Genomic DNA, 18,731 nt, shown 5'->3' on the forward strand with positions numbered 1-18,731 from the left:
AAGTGTGACTCTTCTCCCAAATATGGAAAAGGGCATTGATTCATAGTTTGTGAGTGGAAATTGAGTTTGCTGGTCGATGCGCGATGCAGTCCGCGATCCTCACCAGCGTGCTTCAAACTTCTGAACACCGCTCAGCGCAATCAGAGCATCCACCGCATCAGGGTTATTGAATGCATATTCAAGTTTTTTTTTTGCATTTCTCCTCTAGTGTCTCCAGCTTTTCAACTACTATTTCGACCATGAGAGCTGTTCCGCTCCCCTCAATCGCCATCCCAGGCCAACATCTGGCAGATTCTTCCTCCTACATCTCTGGACCTGGCACTTACATCCGCGACAACTCCATCTACGCCTCCATTCCCGGTCCCATCGTCATACGAGAGCCCGCCGCCACAGATCCAAAGAGTAAGAAAACCAGAGTCGTCACCGTGTCGCGCTCATCCACACCCTCCACATCCACCATCAAAAGCCCTAGTCAACCACAAGGCCTCGCCCTCCTCGGCTCCTCGAACAGACGCATCCCACTAAAATTCAACACCCTCCCCACCGTCGGCAGCATCGTTCTGGGCCGCGTAACGCGCGTCCAAAGACGCCAGGCGACGATATCAATCCTACTCGTCCTCCCTGAAAGCCAACAGCTCAACCCCAGCGCGGATGATTCAGAAGACCCCTCCGATGCCGATCTACCCAGCATTCTTGCCAGTGCGAGCATATCTACTACTTCCGACTCGCTGAATGCAGATGAGCTACGTCCCCAGGCGCTGATTCGCAAGGAGGATGTGCGTGCAGTGGAGAAGGATCGTGTGGTGATGGAGGAATCTTTTCGTGTGGGGGATATTGTGCGCGCGGTAATTGTGAGTGTGGGTGATCAGGTGGCTTATTACGCTAGCACGGCGGGGAATGAGTTGGGGGTGGTGATGGCGAGGAGTAGCACTGTGGAGAGTGGTGTTGGAATGGAGGGCTTTGGTGGGAATATGATGTTCCCGGTTAGTTGGAAGGAGATGAGGGACCCGGTGACTGGGAGGGGGGAAATGAGGAAGGTTGCAAAGCCGTTTTGAGGAGGGTGGGCGGCGGCTTTATGGCCTTCTTTATAGCATCTTAGGAATTTGGAGGGATTGGTGCTAGGATTGATGATGTTTGGGATACCTCGAGATGGCGTTTCCTCGCGGAAAGGGAGTATCGATCGGGGATTCTGGATATAAGGACTGCATCCGCGAAAAGTGAAGTATCTCACACCCCCACCCCCCCCCTGGTGGATGCTCGAAATATGCCCTTCAAAGGGATAATCACCATCTTACCGTGGCACAGGGGGCTGGCCAATGAAAGCAAGAAAGCGGACTGATCAATGGGACAAATGGCGATGTTGCAAACCGTAATGCTCTGTCAGGCATGGAATTCCATTATTCCTTGATAACTGGACAGTCAAACGTTGGACATCAACCCAGCGTACACAACGCTCTTGAGTCTACAAACGAGGTCGGAGACGAGCCATGGGCGCAATGCAGCACACATACAGATGAGAAGGTATAGAAGGGGAATGGATGAAAAAGTCAACAAGTTTGATTACATCCTCACTTGCTTCAGTCTAAGTGTACAAAAATCAAACTCGAAAATTTTCGCGGAAAAAAGAAATCTTTCAAAGCAGCGTTAACTCGGGGCAAGCAACTCAAAATTTCATGAATATCAAAATATTTCGACGATCATCTTTTCAATGTCTTTTGCTTTTCCGCATCCTTGATCAATTTCTTGCCTTTCACTACCAATCCTTTCCTGCTCCTAACTTTATCCATATACCGCTTAGCAACGTTCTCCCGGTCAGCCAACTCTCCTAAATCCTCAAGTTCTTCCTCAGTTGCGGGTACCCAGAACGGATCTTCGTCCAGCATTTCAAATCCCGCAAAAATAAGCTGCGGTGAAGCAGCGCCTGACGTTCGTTTGCGGATCTCTTCGGAGAATCCAAACGACTCGGCAACAGGAAGAAGAGACAGGATGGTAAAGAACGGTGTGCCTTCTTTCATTGTTTCAGAAAGTATGCGGCCGCGACGTCGAGTTATGACACCGTAGACACGGCCAAGGACTTCGGCTGTTTTGAAATTAGCATCGGCAGGTTACTATCTTGCGATATTTCGGCTTTCACTAAGGCACTTACTCGAAGCTTGGATTTCGCAGCTATACATTGCTAGAAGGATCCGTGGACTCCAGTCCAAGAACCCTTGCCACACTGCGTCGCGGACTAGTCGAATAACCTCTCCTGTGAGTCGACCCATCTCCTCATCGCCTGTCTCTGTAAGAGTGACATCCTCAATAGACACTGCAATTCCCTGCACAGGTTCGTGGCAGAGTGGTCCCTGGTTCGTGGCAAGCTGATAGGCGTATGAGATTTTGTCGGAGAACAAACCAGTGTTCCGTTGTCGCTCCTCTTGGTTCCCGTTTTGTGCAGCGTCGGTGTTATCGATGAGCTCGGGGAATCTATCGTTTCAGGTTAGTTTGTGGGATTATGACTTAAACCGACAGACTTACAGTCGTTCGAATGCTCCTGTAGACGTTGCATCAAGCAAAAGGTTCTGGCCTGTTCTCCGGGGTCCGAATTCCGCAATCTGGCCCATGACACCTTTCCACCCGTCTCTGTCTTTTGTCTCTGAAAACGCGGCACTGAGCTCTTTCTTGAAGTCCTCCTCCGAAAGGATATTTCGACTCGACATGCTGCTGTCGCCAATCTCCGGACCGTCGTCTTGACCGTCGACTGTGGTGCCGTTGTTTTGCTCTTCGGTAGCGCGCGTACCTCTACCTCTTCTGTGTGCGAAAAAGCGCTTGATGCCCCCGGCCTGTTTTCCAAGAAAGTCAGTAACGGCGGCTGGCAGTGGTCGCACTCTCAGTCGAATCATCAGTTGTTTTGATGCTGAAGTTGCCAGGACTGTTCCACGCGGGAGCTCGGGATTCTTCGGCGGAGCCATCTCCGGCGAACTGATAACGGTTTCCCTATATGGTACAATGGACTCGCCAGCCTGGATTTCGCATTTGGCGTACCGTTCGCGTAAGTCTTTTAGGCAGCGCTCAAGGTGCAATTCTCCTGCGGTCAAAATAACATGCTCACCACTCGGCAACACTTCGTATTGAGCGCAGGGATCGCTTCGCTCCAGCATTTTTAGGCCATTTATCATTTTATTCAAATCAGCAGGGTTGACAGGCTCCAAGGCAACTCGAACAATTGGTGGACTGCTCAGAGAAACACCAGCCAAATTTACGGCACCTTCAAGCTGACTGCAAATCGTTCCCGTTTTCATTATATGGCCTTCAAGACCCCCGATTCCAAACACAACACCCGCTGGAACGCTCTCCAAGTTTTCGAGATTTCGTCCCATAAGCAGATATAATGCCGTTATTGTGACTCTCTCCAGTTCGGGGGCAGCATGAGGATATTCCGGAGAAAACTTTGGTGGAAGAACATAGACCGAGTCCCCAACTGACAGTGTCCCAGAATACAAACGAGCAAAGCCGATAAGATGCTCCGGATCTTCTTTCTCCTCCACTGCACCGGTCCCATTGTCTTCAAGACTTGTGGATCCGATCGCACTTGCTATATGAGACAAATCGTCGTCTCCTTGCCCATTTGATTCGGCTTGGAGTTTTGCCAGCTGCTCTCTTTTCCGACGTGCCAGATCTCGTGCTTCTTCTGCTGTCAGAGTACCGCCCCCTCCTCGGCGTGTTTTGGATGGCAGCTCGCTTTCTGGAATAGAAACCATTTTACTAACGTATGCAACTGCTGGGTCGTCCTTCCCGGATCGAAATTTCTCCATCGCATCGCGCACTGCTGGGCTAACAAACGACGAACCGGGAGAGTCATCCAGCATATCTGGAAGCCGAAGAGCTTGAGCTGCTGGAGGGCTTGGGAGATACTCAATAACAGAAACTAGTACGGCTGCTGATAATGGAAGCCATGAAGAGAAAACTGTGGTCAAGATATTTCTCGGATCTCTTGATCTCAGAACGTAAGGAGGTATGGTGATTGAGAGAGACTTTGTGATCTTCTCCAGCAGTGCAGGATCACTAGGAGATGTCAATATCACAATGTAAAGAAATATTCAATCGAGTATATAAACTTACCCTGTTTTGCTTGCTCCACCTGTCGTTGCATTGTAAACCGCCCATATCGTTTCCAAAACCAACTGTACGAACATGGGCTTCAAATTCCTTCCCTTGAGATGTTTCTGGCCGAGTACTCGTTTTGTTTTGGGATCAAGATAATAATCTCCCCACAGAACCTTCTCTAGAGTAGCTCGTTTGATCCCAAGTTTTTTCTCATATAGCCTCGAAAACTGGCGTATGGTAAAGGCCCAGCCGTCCACAGCACTGCAAAAAATAACGTTGTTCTTCTCCGGGGCAAAGTAGAGATCTTCATCATCACCTTCTTCAAATTCTTCCATTTCCTCGACCTGAGGGTCGGTTTCTGTGCGTTTCTTTGACTTATCCTTCTCTTTTGCTGCTGCAGCCTTGACTCGTTCTTCTACTCTTTCTCGCCACAGGAGATCTTCTTCCATACGCTCTCCTTGGTAGAAGCTTCCGATCACTGCGTTAACCTGCTCAAGCAGTCTACTTAAGTGTGAGTAGGCTTCACCAGGACTCATCTTCAACTCCGTAACCAGCCGGTCAACTTTATTAAATACAAGGATTGGCTTGAGCTGCTCAACCCACGTATGGCGCAATACAGTAACAGTCTGGCTGCATACTCCTTCAACGACATCAACCAGTACTAGCGCACCATCGCAAAGCCTGGAAGCAGTAGATACTTCGCTGCTAAAGTCGATATGGCCCGGGGAGTCGATCAAATTGATAAGATACTCCTTCTTTTCCGGCTGCGCTTCAGGCAAAGATCTTCGGAGCATTGAGAAATGAAGAGATATGGCTGATGATTCCATCGTGATGCCTCTAAGCTGTTCATCTGGGCGGGAATCCAGATAGCGGATTTTCCCCGCCAGCTTAGGCGAGATAATGCCATTAGTGGCGATCAAGCTGTCCGTCAAGGACGTCTTGCCGTGATCCTAAATCGAGCAAGAAATGATATCTTAATAAGGGTATCATGAGCAAAGTGACTTCGTTTCACCTACAACATGTGCGAGGATACAGATCTGCCAAACAGTTAGCTTCTCTTTATCTTTTGGTCAGTGGGGGTTGGCGATTAGATTGGAGGGGCGATCGTGCATTTCGAATATCTTCAGCTTGATGCTGAAGGCGAACAAGGTCTTTTAAGTCGACGACCGGCATTTGGACTAGAAGAATCTATAATTATAATAGTATGGAAAATAAATGCTTTTATCGAAGAAATAATCAGAGGCTGGCTTGCAAGTCAAAACTATGGTGTGAAGGAGAGTTTGCTTCGCCAGACAGGAAAAAAAAAAAAGGTGCGAAGCAAAATCCGAAGCAGAAAGCAACAACAATCGCCCTAATATATTGCTTATAAATTCGAAATTTTATCGTTTTTGAACGATTTGAGCCCTGGAGATGGTGTGATTTACAAGCTTGAGTCATCTATATAATTGTCAATGAAGTGTGTATTACTCGATTAACTATCAGTTCGCCGGCATTAGTTTATGACTCCTTTGAGATTAATGTCGTCATCCAGCTACTCTACATTGGTTAACCGCAGCTTGAATACACTATATCAATTAATTTTTCTTCCTCTCAGCTATACATCAGTGCCACCTTGAGATCCAGATGATGGCAATGGAAATGGCTCATTATGTGTACAACAGGTTGCGGAGGTGGCCGGACACCACGACATGAATTCAGCTTGTGCATGTCACATCTCTGTGCAAGATAATGGAGCTGAATGCTCTAAATTGTAGAGGCTAATAACAGAAGTTCTATGGTTTTCAAGTGATCTAGAGTATCTCTGGAGAAATTTTTCCTAAGTAATGACCCTAAGGGATTAGGGTGGGTACAGTTTGGCGATGGCTTTGCCCAGGATACGGGACTCTATTCCTAGGTAGGCTGTTGACTTGAGGGAGCATAATTTGACGCAACGTATCTTGTAAATCGATGCCTATGCTTCAGAATTTCAACCGCTCGGCACGTAGGTGGCAAGGGGGTTTGAGCAGGTGTATGGACCGCGAGCAACAATCCAAGACGTCTTAGGACAAGCAATGAACATGACTTTGATAACATACGCAGTTTCCTCTTGTCAAGTACGCCCTTGACCTGGCCACTGAGGGTATTTAACCCCTATGGCCGTCAAATCTTTGAAGCGTCGCAGGTAATAATTAGATAGCAGACACTGCAAAGACCGTTCGCGGCACTTGCGAAGACTAAGTTTCCATCTGCGAAATGGCTTTGAGTACCAGATGGGTTCGGTCGATGGGTTTTTGGGGGGGGTTTGCTTCGAACTTTTGCATAAACCCCGGGATTGGATCCACAGGCAACGCGAGGCAACGCTTCGCGACAGATAGTTGAAGCCAGAGTGTATCCGCCTCAAATATCATGTTTCCGTTTCTTCATCAAATGACAATTTAATTTTCTTTTTCTTTTGCCTCTTTTTCGGCGGACCGGTAACCTTTACTTGGGCATCTTTCTTAGCTGGCTGATCATCATCATCATCATCATCATCTGCAATGACTCTCGCCAATTTTTTCTTCTTTGCACCTCCTATCTCCGCAACCTTCTGGCTAGGAGCCAATTCCGGTGGCTCTGTGGCCTTCTCGTGAGTTTTATCGCTGGTGCTGTTTTGGTTCTGGTCACCATTCTCCGGCCTGCTCGTTGGCTGTTCACTTGTGTTCTCTTCTGCATTCCTTAGCATCGCTTGGTATTCCTCCTTTGAAATCACTTCATTACTCTCTTCATCGACGTAGGTAGGTTCATCGTCCGCATCGGGGTCTTTCGGCTTAATAGGACGCACATTGGACCGCCCGTGGCGTTCACCCGTTCCATCGCCATACTGACTTCGAAGTCTGCGAAGAAAGGCGGGTTCATTCTTGTCTAGAACTTAATTTTAGCCATCGCATATTTATCAGAAACAAAGATGAGCAGCGGACCATATGTAAGATTCTTAGCCTTGAAATTCATTGTCAATCTACAAGGAGGGTGTTGAGGCGCCCGAGATTGAGTATCGAGTGACTGTCGGGCAAAAGCGGCAGCACCGTGGTGAGACAAGGTGCTTTTCTTTTCAAAGGTGACTATATTCGGTTCTACCCAATACTTATACCTTTTGCATCGCAATACTCGTGTCCCCAGCGCCCATTTGAATATTATCGTAAAGAGCGGTGCGAAGTCGACGTCTGCCCAGCCGGCGAGGTGGTCGCGGAGCGGAAAGACCCTAGCTCCGAGCAGCTCAGACAACACTTGAATCTGATCAAACTGCCAAAAGAGCAAAAGAAACCCAATCCCTCAATTGTCAGCCAGCGAACCCGCCCACAATGCTTTGCGCAAGTGAGATCTCTCTTAGTTTTCGTATTTACATTTAAAGCCGAAGATACTGATATTTTACTCCAGTCTCTGGGGAAGCTCCCCAAGTGCCGGTTGTTTCGCGCAAGAGCGGTACGTCAACGGCCTTGCGACAGGAGCTTTATCGGAGCTGACATTTAATAGGGAATGTTTTCGAAAAGCGACTAATTGAGGCGTACATCGCCGAGCATGGCAAAGAGCCAGTTACCGGCGAAGAACTCACTATCGACGATCTCATTGAGCTGAAGTCTGCACGCGTTGTGCGCCCTCGGCCGCCGACACTCACTTCGATTCCTTCGCTGCTCGGGGTGTTCCAGGAGGAATGGGACGCTTTGGCTTTGGAGACATACACTTTAAGGCAGACTTTGGCTCAGACACGACAGGAACTTAGCACCGCTCTTTACCAGCACGATGCCGCAGTGAGAGTGATCGCGAGACTACGGCAAGAGAGAGATGCTGCGCGCGACGCTCTATCGAAAATCTCCGTTGGTGCTGGACGAGCCCCGGCTGGTGGTGACGCAATGCAGGTGGATAGTACCGGCCTGTCTCCTGCCGTGCTTGCACGGATAGAGGAGACACAGGAGAAGTAATTTTTTTACCGCGCGCAGCTTGTGAGGGTTGCTGCTGATTACTCCTTTTACAGGTTATCAAAAACGCGCCGCAAGCGTCCTATTCCCGAAGACTGGGCAACCAGCGAGACAATACAGAAATTTAAGCCCGTTGCTACCTCCGAGTCACTCTATCCTGGGGGTGATTCCTTGTCGCTCAATGAATCTGGGGAGTTGGCCTTGGTTGGAGGTGTAGATGGCGTTGCCGGTATATACTCATTGGTCGATAAGGCCATCGTGGCTTCTTTGAAAGGTGGCGGTGGTGAGATTACCGACACGATGTGGGTTAACGACAAAGCTGTCATCTCAACGTCCACCGGATCAGTCAAAGTTTTCGAGAATGGAGCCGAGGTTGCGAGTTTCAACTCGCACGCGGGTGCGGTCACAGCTTTGGCGAGACACCCAACTGGAGATATTGTAGCTTCTGTTGGTGTTGACAAAAGCTATGTGCTGTATGATCTCTCAACATCCACGGTTGTTGCGCAAATTTTCAGCGACTCTGGTAAGAAGCTTTTTCTACGTCGGTATTGCATTTGCTAACAGTATCAAAGCGCTATCGTGTGTCCAATTTCACCCTGACGGCCATCTAGTTGCCGCCGGCGCTGCTGATGGACAGATAAAGATCTTTGATGTCAAGACTGGATCAAATGCTGCGAGTTTTACCTGCTCTGGGCCCCTCAAAACTTTATTCTTCTCGGAAAACGGAACCTGGTTGGCATCTGTTACCGAAGTATCCTCTAGCGTTTCTATTTGGGATCTCCGTAAATCAGAGGTGGTGAAAGTCTTGGAAATTGGCAACAGGGTGGACTGTCTCAGCTGGGATTACACGGGCCAGTTTTTGCTGACCGGCGGACCAAACGGCTTGACCGTACAACAGTATTCGAAGTCAGCAAAATCATGGACCGAGCCTCTTCGAAGTGCAGTTCCTGCGGTTGCGGTTGGATGGGGAAGATCAGCTCATAATATTGTGGCTCTCAACACAGACGGAGTTCTGACACTGGTTGGATCGGAATGATAATGAGGAGTTCAATTTCCTTGCTTGTACGGAGTATTGCTAAGTAGTATTATGGTGCTTTTTGAAAAGCGGACTTTGTTCAGGTGTTTTTTTTTTTTTAATTGAATACAAGGAATTTTCTTGCTTGGCTGGACCAAAAAATCCCTCTTTGATCTCATGACAAGCACGTCACGCAAAATCCTAAAGGCCATAAATAAATCAAGGTTGTTGGCTGGCGGGATTATTAAACCAGCGCTGGGCCCTGGCGGCTGGTGACATAGCAACTGGTTTAGTTCCCTCCATTCGCTCTGTAACCTTAACTTTCGGGCATGGAGATAAGACTCGGTGCTCGCAGCCGACCCATCTTTCCAAACCATCTCCTCCCATCTCCAAGTTCCTCCGCTTCTTCCACCACCTCCGACCTCCTGTACGGGCCCATCCGTCTTGACATCCGCCACAATGAACAGGACTCCCTCCATCCAGTTTTTAACATCGACACCGTCAAGAAAGGTGAGTTATTTCTTCCCGGCGACTGGTGGCGGCCAGCGGGGTGCTTCCACCCGCTGCACACCCACGGACTACGAGGACTGATGGAATTTTTCTTTGCACATTCTTAGCGTCCCCATGACCAAATATCTGGCTCCAATTCTGAAAGCAGAAGTGAATCTCCCTGGACAGCCCAGGAAGAGGCGTCTAATTCTGCCAACAGCCGTTCATTTGGCGGTGCACGCTCACAGAACCTTCAACTTCCACGAATAAGATATCCCGGGGACGGATACGATTATAGAAGACCTATCATGTCGACCGGAGTGCCTCCACCCCCTCCCTCTTTCCTACAAGCCCAACCGCAGCCAAACGTCATCGACTTGACCCAAGATGACTCTAGCCCTCCCTCTCGCTCACCGCAAATGTCTTGGATTCCGTCCTCGGGAAGTAGACCAACAGGAGCAAGTCGACCACCGCGGTTCGGAAGGAATATCATGGCAGATGTTGTCAATTTGGAACAAGAACCAGGGCAGTCTCCAAGCAACAACCAACAATCCAGCCCTGAAGTACAGTGGTTAGGATCCATTTCTCGGGGAGCTCGCCCTAGAACACAGCCTCAACAAACTACCTCTTCGGAGCATCATCATAGAGGTTTGCCTTTCAGGAGGGGCGGCCTGATGAATTTACTAAGGGCCGATAGACTGGCCCTAAACCGAACCCAAGAATTCGCGGAAGAGATGGCATTGCGCACAAGGGATATTGTCGCCTTCAGTCATGCTATGACGCCTTTCTGGATTGGTGAAGCGCCTAGGCATGGAATAGATCTGACCATTGATCTTGATAATCCGCAGATGGATTTAACTCTCGTTGGGCTTGAATCGTTGAACCCGGACGGTCGCCCGACTTCTCCAGCGTATCAATCGCCTCCTGCGCCCCCGGCGGGTTTTACTAGGACCGCCGGTGAAGATGATGTCGTGATATGTCCTAATTGCGAGCATGAACTTGGGACTGGGGATGATCCTATACAGAAGCAAGTGTGGGTGGCAAGATCATGCGGTCATGTTAGTACTTCCACACACCCCCAACTCTCTCTCTCTTTTTTCCCTTTTCGTATATTGGTTGCTAATTATATATTAATGTAGGTTTACTGCGGGCTATGTACGAAAAACCGTGCTTCATCTCGTGGGAGGAAAGCAGCCGTACCCGCAAAAACAAAACCTTTCTCAAAGTGTGTGGTCACTGACTGTGGAAAATCAGTCAGTCAACCGAGGACAATGCTCCAAATCTATCTCTGATATTTGGACATTGCTTTTACCCCTATTTTTATCCTGGCTCTTAATTTCTCAAGGTGCATTTTTTTGGCGACGGTGTTTTCCGGGCAGTAATTGGAGGGGGCGTGATGGCTATTTTTTATTTTATGATACAGTTTCCATGGTTGAGCCATTTCAAGACAATTGTGCTTAGATGTTCTCGCATTGGCAGTGGATTTTGGCCTGGGATTCATGCTTAAGCTTATAGTGTATTAGGACCATTGGATAAGGCACAAGGGAATGCAATATAGATCGGACAATTGAAGTACAAAGTATTTCAAATGGATGATTCTTTATAATAGATAATATGCCCCTAAATAAATAAACCCATTGGCAATCTTCATTGAAACTGATCCCCAAACTCCTACGCCGTTCACATGTAACCTCCGAGTAGTACTGTCACGCGCATCATATCATCTTGATGTCGCCATGATAAGGGTCCCAAATACCTCTGACGCTCTCGTTTGTGCTGGAAACAGGATTTCTCACCCTCTTCAGTTTCTCTCCGCTGGCTTCTTTTAAGAGAGTAGCTTTCTGGAGGATCTGATCCTTCTCAAGGTTTCGGACGCAGATGGCTTTCTCGCGGCCATTAATATAATGGCCTTTGATGATAGGGTGTTTGTGCGGTCGCGGTGATATCCGGATTTCGATTTGGGGGTTCTCTGCGGCGAATTTGGGGAGAGCATGGCGGAGGAAGGAACTGGAATGAGAGCAAAGTGAAGGTTATCAGCAAGCAATGTTTCTGTGAAAAGTGCAGAGCCGTGGCATCAAAAGCCAATGCAAGACAAAGCTACAATCAATAGCTTACTTCATGCCCTTTGAGCTCCCGGCCCAGTCGCAGTAGTGAAAGTCAAGACGCTTGCATTGTAGGATAAATGCGCCCACGCCGTTCTGCACTTGTGGGTTAGTCGAGTCCGTTTCGAGGGGGATTGGACAAGGGTCAGACATACTCGGCCCGTGGCTAACGCCTTCACTCCCTGAATCGGCATTGTGACACTCTGGTTTCCGCACTGTGGTGTTGTTTCTCGAGCTGCCGTCTGCTGTCTTGCGCTCTGGAATTTTTGGAGGAGCCAGCCAATCGAGATCTGATTGGCTGGTAGCACTGCGTTTGGGCGCGCTAGCGTGACACTGCCGCTTTACCGAATTGGGATTTTCTCGGCTTCACTTGAGGTCGCCAGTGGCACATCAACAACTCTCTGGCCGACCAGCACAGCGAGACGCGCTCCCAGCTCTGACCACTCTTCCTGTGGCTGTTCTGGGATGTGCTTTTGTTTTCTACATCCCTTTCTCCCATTCTTCAATTTGGACTTACTTTATTTAGTGTCTGTTTTGAACCCTAACTTGCTGCCATAATGACAGACAAGCTTCCTGCCAATCTCCTGGCACTGTTCGCACCTCGGCCGCCACTCAAATATTTAAAGCCTATAGATCGCGCGCCAGAAGACGTTCGACAGAGTGATCTCACTGGAGTCGCCCAGTTTGTCGGCGAACTACAGAACTATGCCGAAGAGGTGCCGTACAATGCAACAGAAAGCTGGCTTCAGCGCAAAGCGAGACAGAAGCAAGAGAAGAAAGAAGAACTGGACAAATATCTCACAGAGGGGCTGAAAACTTGTATGACGGCCATCTAACCTTCCGAACCAATGTTTTATCGGCGGAATCATTTATATTGTTCTCCGTCTGCTAAACTCCCTATTCAGATGATCCCAGTTCCGACCCGCAAGTTAGAGGCGACCCCTTCAAGACCCTGTTTGTCTCGCGTCTTAGCTACGACGTGAAAGAAGCAGACTTGGAGAGAGAGTTTGGGCGGTTTGGCCCGATCGAAAGGGTAGGTCTGCATTAAACAACGCAAACTTTCAAGTGACTGACCAAGCCGCCCGCTCTAGATTCGAATCGTCACTGATCCATCAAATACGAATCCAAAAAAGAAACATAGAGGCTATGCATTCATTGTCTACGAGCGTGAATTGGATATGAAGGGTACTGAATCCCTTAGCGGCTTCAATCTTTCCTATATTCCCCCCCTCCCCCAAACAAAGAAAAGAAATCCCTTTTTCCCTTTCCGACAGGTCGTCAGGTCAGGTAATGTAAGAGTCATGACTAACACTATGAAACCCATTCGACTATATAGCGGCATACAAAGAAACAGATGGTATTCGCATAAAGGACCGGCGCGTTTTAGTGGATGTTGAACGAGGTCGCACTGTTAAAGGCTGGAAACCGAGACGATTTGGAGGCGGTCTAGGAGGACGAGGATATACAAAGGCAATGCCTTCGCGACCAATGGGACCTGGCGGATTTGCACCTTCTGGCCCCGGTGGGTTCCAAGGTGGTGGTTTCCGTGGTGGTTTCGGAGGTAGAGGTGGATTCCGAGGTGGATTCAGGGGTGATCGTGGATATGGTGGACGTGGGGGGATTGGGTATCAAGGTGGAAGAAGCGGATTTGGAGGTCCTCCTAACGGAATAAGCGCTGGTCAGCCTCCACCCAACGCTCCCTCGGGCCCTGGCGGCGCTCGTGCTGGTGGTCCCGATGATAGACGTGGGGGATACGATGATAGGTCGTATAGAGGCGGCTCCAGATATGACCGATCTGGCGGCGTCACAGGAAGCAACCGTGAACCGGTAAGACCTAGGGATGCATATGATCGAGATAGAGACAGCCACAGGGACCGCGATAGAGATCGAGATCGAGATAGGCGTGACCGTGACAGGGATCGAGGTCGCGATCGGGACCGAGACAGGGATAGGTATAGCCGCCGTGACGATGATTACTCCAGGAAGAGATACCACGACGGTGACGATTATGATGACCCGCGCAGCAAACGGAGATACTAAGATACTGAGTTCTCAACTTCAACACGGGTTTGTTGGTTTCCTTCATTCGACTTCTACTCTCCCAGGTACCTCTCAGGGTAAGACCAACGATGTTCACGGCTCATCATTCCGTCATGGCCCATGCCGAAAAGCGTTCCGTCATTAACATCCATTGGTGATCCGACTCGCATAATCCGTTTCACTTTTCGGCCCCCCTTTTACCAAATGGATTATCGGCTATCTATTTCTTGGTCGACGACGAAACATCTGTGGCTTTCCAGCTTGCGTTGCTTATGCTTCTCTCTATTTGCCATTCGAATATTTGTTTTCTTATTTTAGTTTGTACGGGGGTAAGTATGTATATTATGATGAGTTGGAAAGAACGGGCGAATAGGTTTCTTTTTTGTCGGAGTCCTAGGTAAGATCAAGGTAAGGCTGTTTGGCATTTCCCAAACATTCTTCGGTTTGATCCCCTGTGATCCCGCGCAAAAAAATCTCGTAGTCATTTTATATCCCAGACTCTTCGCGAAGACTTTTCTGTAAGGTATCTCTTTATGTACTTCGTAGTTTGTAACGCAACACAAGGACCCACTGCAACCTGTCCTGAATATAAATCAATCCCATCCGAACAAAGGGCGCCGGGAACTCCTTAAACCAAAACTCCAATCGAGATGCGACGAACCGAGACAATATCCCCGCTGATCACCCTGATTTTTGCTTTTTAATGGTCAACTTCCATACCTTCATCCTTCTGCAAGACCTCCACTTCTCCCGTCTCCTTAGTCCAATGGGCTCTCATCTCAACTCTAAACTCCGCAACCGCGACTCCAAACATCTTCAGCAACGTCGTCTGCCGCGAATCGAGCGTCTCTCCAGCCTTGCACACTTGGTACCCGCCTTCCATATCTAACGTCACTTTACCCCTCACCAACCTTGTGGGCACCCCTAATTTTCTCAAAGTGGGCTCGATTGTATGACTTATCGGCTGGTCGTGCTCTTCGGGGATCTCGCCTGCATGGGCGTATACGATTCCCGAAGGGATTGTAAATGCACGTGGCGATACATTACCAGCACGAGCAAAGTCCATAGGGTGAAATGACGAGAAGTAGTCGAGGACGGATTTGGGAGAGCGGGAGGTGAAGAGGAGACCGACAGCCCCGTTGAGGTAGGGAGAGAGTTTGTCGAGGTTTGGAGCGAAGGCAGTCTCTGGGTTAGTACCGAGAGCGACGGCCATTACTTTGGTTTTACCAAAAAAGAGTCTGCGGGAAGCTGGTTAGCATCTCACTTTACTATGCGGTTTGCACCCCAAGATGATGGAGGATGAATGATGACGTACCGTCCGTCTTCCGAAAACTCGGTTCGCACATCCTTTAAGTATGTATTTCGCATATTATCCACCGAGAAAACAAAGAGGTGGTCATAATTAGATACGGCTTCCTGGACGTTGGCGTAGAGTCGGCGGGTTTGCTCTTTGTGGGATTTCTTGGTGACCTTGGACTCGTGGACAATCTTTGCCCGCTTGGAAACAGGCATGATGGGCAACCGCTCTCCTTTCGCTAACCAATCCTCGAGAACAGACTTATGCCAGGTATTGTCTCGAGAAAGAGTACAGGCAAGGAGGAAACCGGGTCAGCGAGCTGTTTGGTCTGACGAACTCAATTTTTTGGGATTTTTTGATTTTCGATAAGGTTACGATTGCGCTAGTCCCGACGCGGAAATATGATATGATTAGATAAGCCTAAGTCCGATCAGATAAGATAATATGACCGCAGCTCGTCGCTGACACGACCGGCGTGCAGCATCTCGGCAACGGACGAAGACCAATTTTCTCTAAGAAACCGATAAGAATACCTGAACAATTAATGGAGCATCAAACCAGAAGATAACCTTGAATCTGTCTCACAATGATAGATTTTATGGACTATATCCAGCTCGCCTTCTCCGATGCCACACACTGGAATAGAGATAATTCCTACACTGCGCTCACCGATACCGCCAATGGTAACATTTTATCCCTGGCGTACCATTTTATTGATAGTAGTTGCAGAGACTAACGCCTTCCATCAACATGGCCAGCTCTCCTCGATTTTTCCATACCAGAACGGCTCCGCGTTCACCTCTCATCTCTATCCACCCCCCAATTCGCGACCACGTATACACTTGGCACAGTAGGCCTTATCGATGGCTCCATATCGTACTTATTTAGCACCCTGCCGCTGGAGAGCACGCCCAGCAGGAGCACCCTGATCCCGTTGCGGAGATTAGTACCAGGATATAGGCAGATTCATCCTCCATTGGCGCCGGAGAGCCGGGATGAGTCTCGACATGCAGAGCCCAATGAAAGGAGTGAAAAGGCGTTACAAAGCTGGCGAAAGGAGACGATGCTTCACGCCACATTGCATTTGCCCCCTCCAACGACCTTGAACGGCTTATTCCTCCGTCGAATCTCACCCACAACACAGCTCTCGTTGGCAGTATGCTCAACGCAGGCAACGCCGCTGTCTAAATCCACCCCTCAAGCATCAATATTAACGCAGATGTCCCACGACACCGGAAAGTATAGTGCAGAATTTCTGTTCAGCACCGACAATGCACTGTTAGGATTCAAAGGGCTGTGGAACTTCGGGCCCGACCCCAGACATGCGGCGACCGCACAGCGTCCAAGGACTGCATCTCAATCGGTTTCATTACTTTCCGCAGGCGGAGAGATGTATTATTCTCCTCTTTCTTCCGTCGTAGGCCTGTCAACAGGCTTACGCTTTACTACCTTGCCAGCAGCATCGGAGTCTATACATTCCTTGTCATCTACGCATCCAGCGCAATCACCCATTTCCACCTTTCCATACACGCTTACCCTCACATTGACACCGTTAACTGGCTCCTTGTCGACGACGTATTCTCTCCTCGCGTCGCCGAATTTGGCATTTAGCTCACGATTCGGATTTAACGTGTATAGCTGGGAAAGCGAGATGGTTGCTGGATGCGAGTTGTGGAGACGAAAGAAGAAGCGACATGCAAGCACGTTAAGCGACAAAGATGATCTCTCCTGGGCGAAGAGGAAGATGGGACTGTTACCTCCACTTCCTCCGTCACCGGTGAAAGGGACAAGTGCAAGTGCTGTTACTCCAGCAGGAGAACAGAAGGAATCCGATTCGGTGATAAAGCTCCGCGTCGATCAATCCCTGAACGTCCGACTGCTTTGGGAGGGTAGGGTTAAGGATCTCCTAGTCAGCGCTGGTGTAGGGCTGGGGCCATCGTTGCCTTCGATTGGCGGAACCACATATGGGTGGACTGGAGTTGGTGTGTCCGTGTTATATTCAACATGAACGACATCTAGACAATGACTGACAAAACAAATGAAAACATAAAATGTATATGGATTCTTTTCTATCAGAGATAATCCAAGTAATCAGGTATGTTACAGGAATATTTTATGTTCCGATGGTTGGTTTGCTCCAAAGTCATGAGTTTGTCACCTTTGTTTTCTCATTTAGAGACGAGCATTGACAATGTCAACGACTGCGTGGGAGAGTCAGTAGCTATTTAACCTTATGGGGGAAGCAGTAACACTCACATGCTGGCTTCAAACTAGCTCCACCGACCAGGAATCCATCAACATCCGCTTGTTTAGCAAGTTCCTTGCAATTCTTCTCATTGACACTGCCGCCATAGATGATACGGAGGTTCTCAGCAACACTGGGCGAAACGCTCTCCGCGATGTACTTGCGGACTGCAGCATGGACCTCTTGGGCCTGCTCGGTTGTGGCAACCTTGCCGGTTCCAATGGCCCTGCAATCAAAACAGAGCTTCAATTAGCGGCTGAAGACTAAAAGGAATGGCAAGTGTTCCAAACGTACCAGACGGGCTCGTATGCAACAACCAACTTAGACCAGTCCTGGGCGCTGAGTCTGGAAGCAACTGCGCCTAGTTGTCTGGTCACAACATCGACAGTCTTGTCCGCCTCACGCTCCTGTTATTCCTTGCGCGTCAGAAATTCCACTTCCGCCCGAATCATCTGCATGTGGAAAAGTCCGCACCTCAAGAGTCTCTCCGACGCAGAGAATAACGCTCAATCCGCCATCAATAGCAGACTTGGTCTTGCGTGCAGCAAACTGCCATCATCGATCAGCGGTCAGCGCACAGAAATAATCTTGTGAATAGAGAAAAAGTAAAGTGGGCAAGCGGTCTTTACGTCGTCATCTTCCTTCAAGATAACTCTCCGCTCACTGTGTCCAACCAATGTCCAGGAAATACCGCAGTCCTGCAATTGTTCCACGCTCAATTCACCAGTGTACGCTCCCATGGGCTTATCGAAGACATTCTGAGAGGCAACGCCGATCTTGGGATCGGCAAGGCTACGGGAGAGGATGAGGTAGAGGGAAGGGGGGGAGATGACGACTTCGGTGTTGGGATCGAGATTGGCGCTGTTAAGATTGGTGATGATATCGGTGATGGACTTTTGAGTCCCATTCCTATGTGAATAGAAAAGAAAATCGTTTCAGTCGCGGTAAACAAGTTTTGGCTGCCATTGTTTGGCTAAAGTGGGATGCGGCTTCATATCTAGACTTACATCTTGAAGTTACCGCCAACGAAGAATTTGCGAGCCATGGTTGCTGGATTGGATCTAGCGGATAGAATTTAGGATGGAGATGAGTAGAGGTAAGCGATTCGGGAGGTTCAAACAGTGTAGGGGAATGCGCTGGAGAAGAATACAGAATACAATCGCGAATTCATGGGCGGGGGAGGGGCACAAAGTGCGGCAGAATTCGGGTTGCATGTCGTCTGCCAAGAAATTACCACAACGTCGTCCTGATCGAGACAGGATGCCATCCGTTCACATCCTCTTGCTAGAACCCTGGATGTCATTTTGTTCAAATCCCACATCTCGGCCTTTGGTCAGAACCGATGTTGGAACTGAAGAATCTGAATTAGCAAGACTTGAATGGGAACCCAAATGCAGACTCCCCTGTGCTCCATAACTACACGTGAAGTACATATTTATTTCTGCCGTTCCTCAATTTGACCGAGTCCTCATATTTCGCATCCTGCAGCCGGGGGCCCGGTGAGGATGAGTATCTTGTTCTGCTA

At 49.0% G+C, this 18,731-nt stretch overlaps 10 protein-coding genes across 10 annotated transcripts; 5 read left to right on the top strand and 5 right to left on the bottom strand.

Moving 5' to 3' along the window:
* Nucleotides 1-159: 159 nt before the first annotated feature.
* On the bottom strand, nt 160-5,259 carry RIA1 (Cytoplasmic GTPase/eEF2-like protein (ribosomal biogenesis); the record flags this gene model as incomplete). The annotated part of the gene is made up of 6 exons (XM_003067230.2): nt 160-2,080; nt 2,147-2,466; nt 2,518-4,044; nt 4,102-5,036; nt 5,103-5,123; nt 5,197-5,259. 6 exons carry the CDS (start codon nt 5,257-5,259, stop codon nt 1,698-1,700), a joined length of 3,249 nt encoding a protein of 1,082 aa, XP_003067276.1. The 3' UTR covers nt 160-1,697.
* CSL4 (exosome 3'->5 exonuclease subunit ski4 (Csl4)) lies at nt 240-1,253 on the top strand (the record flags this gene model as incomplete). The annotated part of the gene is made up of 1 exon (XM_066125630.1): nt 240-1,253. The coding sequence occupies one exon, from the start codon at nt 240-242 to the stop codon at nt 1,053-1,055; it is 816 nt and encodes a 271-aa protein (XP_065981714.1). The 3' UTR covers nt 1,056-1,253.
* Nucleotides 5,260-5,907: 648 nt separating the features above from the next.
* Nucleotides 5,908-7,226, bottom strand: D8B26_007742 (uncharacterized protein). Its single transcript, XM_003067231.2, has 2 exons — nt 7,023-7,226; nt 5,908-6,966 (listed from the first exon to the last, which is right to left on the bottom strand). Exons 1-2 carry the CDS (start codon nt 7,051-7,053, stop codon nt 6,470-6,472), a joined length of 528 nt encoding a protein of 175 aa, XP_003067277.2. The 5' UTR covers nt 7,054-7,226; the 3' UTR covers nt 5,908-6,469.
* Nucleotides 7,227-7,378: 152 nt separating this feature from the next.
* On the top strand, nt 7,379-9,190 carry D8B26_007743 (uncharacterized protein). Its single transcript, XM_003067232.2, has 5 exons — nt 7,379-7,416; nt 7,480-7,524; nt 7,576-8,017; nt 8,075-8,541; nt 8,591-9,190. Exons 1-5 carry the CDS (start codon nt 7,404-7,406, stop codon nt 9,052-9,054), a joined length of 1,431 nt encoding a protein of 476 aa, XP_003067278.1. The 5' UTR covers nt 7,379-7,403; the 3' UTR covers nt 9,055-9,190.
* Nucleotides 9,191-9,355: 165 nt separating this feature from the next.
* Nucleotides 9,356-11,087, top strand: D8B26_007744 (uncharacterized protein). Its single transcript, XM_003067233.2, has 3 exons — nt 9,356-9,543; nt 9,651-10,580; nt 10,662-11,087. Exons 1-3 carry the CDS (start codon nt 9,493-9,495, stop codon nt 10,812-10,814), a joined length of 1,134 nt encoding a protein of 377 aa, XP_003067279.1. The 5' UTR covers nt 9,356-9,492; the 3' UTR covers nt 10,815-11,087.
* Nucleotides 11,088-11,110: 23 nt separating this feature from the next.
* Nucleotides 11,111-11,884, bottom strand: MRPL51 (mitochondrial 54S ribosomal protein mL43). Its single transcript, XM_003067234.2, has 3 exons — nt 11,780-11,884; nt 11,638-11,720; nt 11,111-11,529 (listed from the first exon to the last, which is right to left on the bottom strand). Exons 1-3 carry the CDS (start codon nt 11,816-11,818, stop codon nt 11,238-11,240), a joined length of 414 nt encoding a protein of 137 aa, XP_003067280.2. The 5' UTR covers nt 11,819-11,884; the 3' UTR covers nt 11,111-11,237.
* Nucleotides 11,885-12,071: 187 nt separating this feature from the next.
* D8B26_007746 (uncharacterized protein) lies at nt 12,072-13,964 on the top strand. Its single transcript, XM_003067235.2, has 4 exons — nt 12,072-12,443; nt 12,530-12,657; nt 12,716-12,809; nt 12,961-13,964. Exons 1-4 carry the CDS (start codon nt 12,182-12,184, stop codon nt 13,662-13,664), a joined length of 1,188 nt encoding a protein of 395 aa, XP_003067281.1. The 5' UTR covers nt 12,072-12,181; the 3' UTR covers nt 13,665-13,964.
* Nucleotides 13,965-14,105: 141 nt separating this feature from the next.
* MRT4 (mRNA turnover protein MRT4) lies at nt 14,106-15,274 on the bottom strand. Its single transcript, XM_003067236.2, has 3 exons — nt 14,980-15,274; nt 14,326-14,902; nt 14,106-14,246 (listed from the first exon to the last, which is right to left on the bottom strand). Exons 1-2 carry the CDS (start codon nt 15,174-15,176, stop codon nt 14,365-14,367), a joined length of 735 nt encoding a protein of 244 aa, XP_003067282.1. The 5' UTR covers nt 15,177-15,274; the 3' UTR covers nt 14,106-14,246; nt 14,326-14,364.
* A 273-nt stretch (nt 15,275-15,547) lies between these two features.
* On the top strand, nt 15,548-16,969 carry MDM10 (Mitochondrial distribution and morphology protein 10; the record flags this gene model as incomplete). Its single annotated transcript, XM_003067237.2, has 2 exons — nt 15,548-15,644; nt 15,720-16,969. 2 exons carry the CDS (start codon nt 15,548-15,550, stop codon nt 16,967-16,969), a joined length of 1,347 nt encoding a protein of 448 aa, XP_003067283.2.
* Nucleotides 16,970-17,048: 79 nt separating this feature from the next.
* On the bottom strand, nt 17,049-18,361 carry TPI1 (triosephosphate isomerase). The gene is made up of 6 exons (XM_003067238.2): nt 18,214-18,361; nt 17,836-18,115; nt 17,681-17,755; nt 17,501-17,613; nt 17,218-17,432; nt 17,049-17,162 (listed from the first exon to the last, which is right to left on the bottom strand). The coding sequence occupies exons 1-6, from the start codon at nt 18,249-18,251 to the stop codon at nt 17,134-17,136; spliced, it is 750 nt and encodes a 249-aa protein (XP_003067284.1). The 5' UTR covers nt 18,252-18,361; the 3' UTR covers nt 17,049-17,133.
* Between the last annotated feature and the right edge of the window lie 370 nt (nt 18,362-18,731).

The sequence above is a fragment of the Coccidioides posadasii genome, chromosome 4 (genome assembly GCF_018416015.2).
Source record: "Coccidioides posadasii str. Silveira chromosome 4, complete sequence".
Classification (NCBI taxonomy): Eukaryota; Fungi; Ascomycota; class Eurotiomycetes; order Onygenales; family Onygenaceae; genus Coccidioides; species Coccidioides posadasii.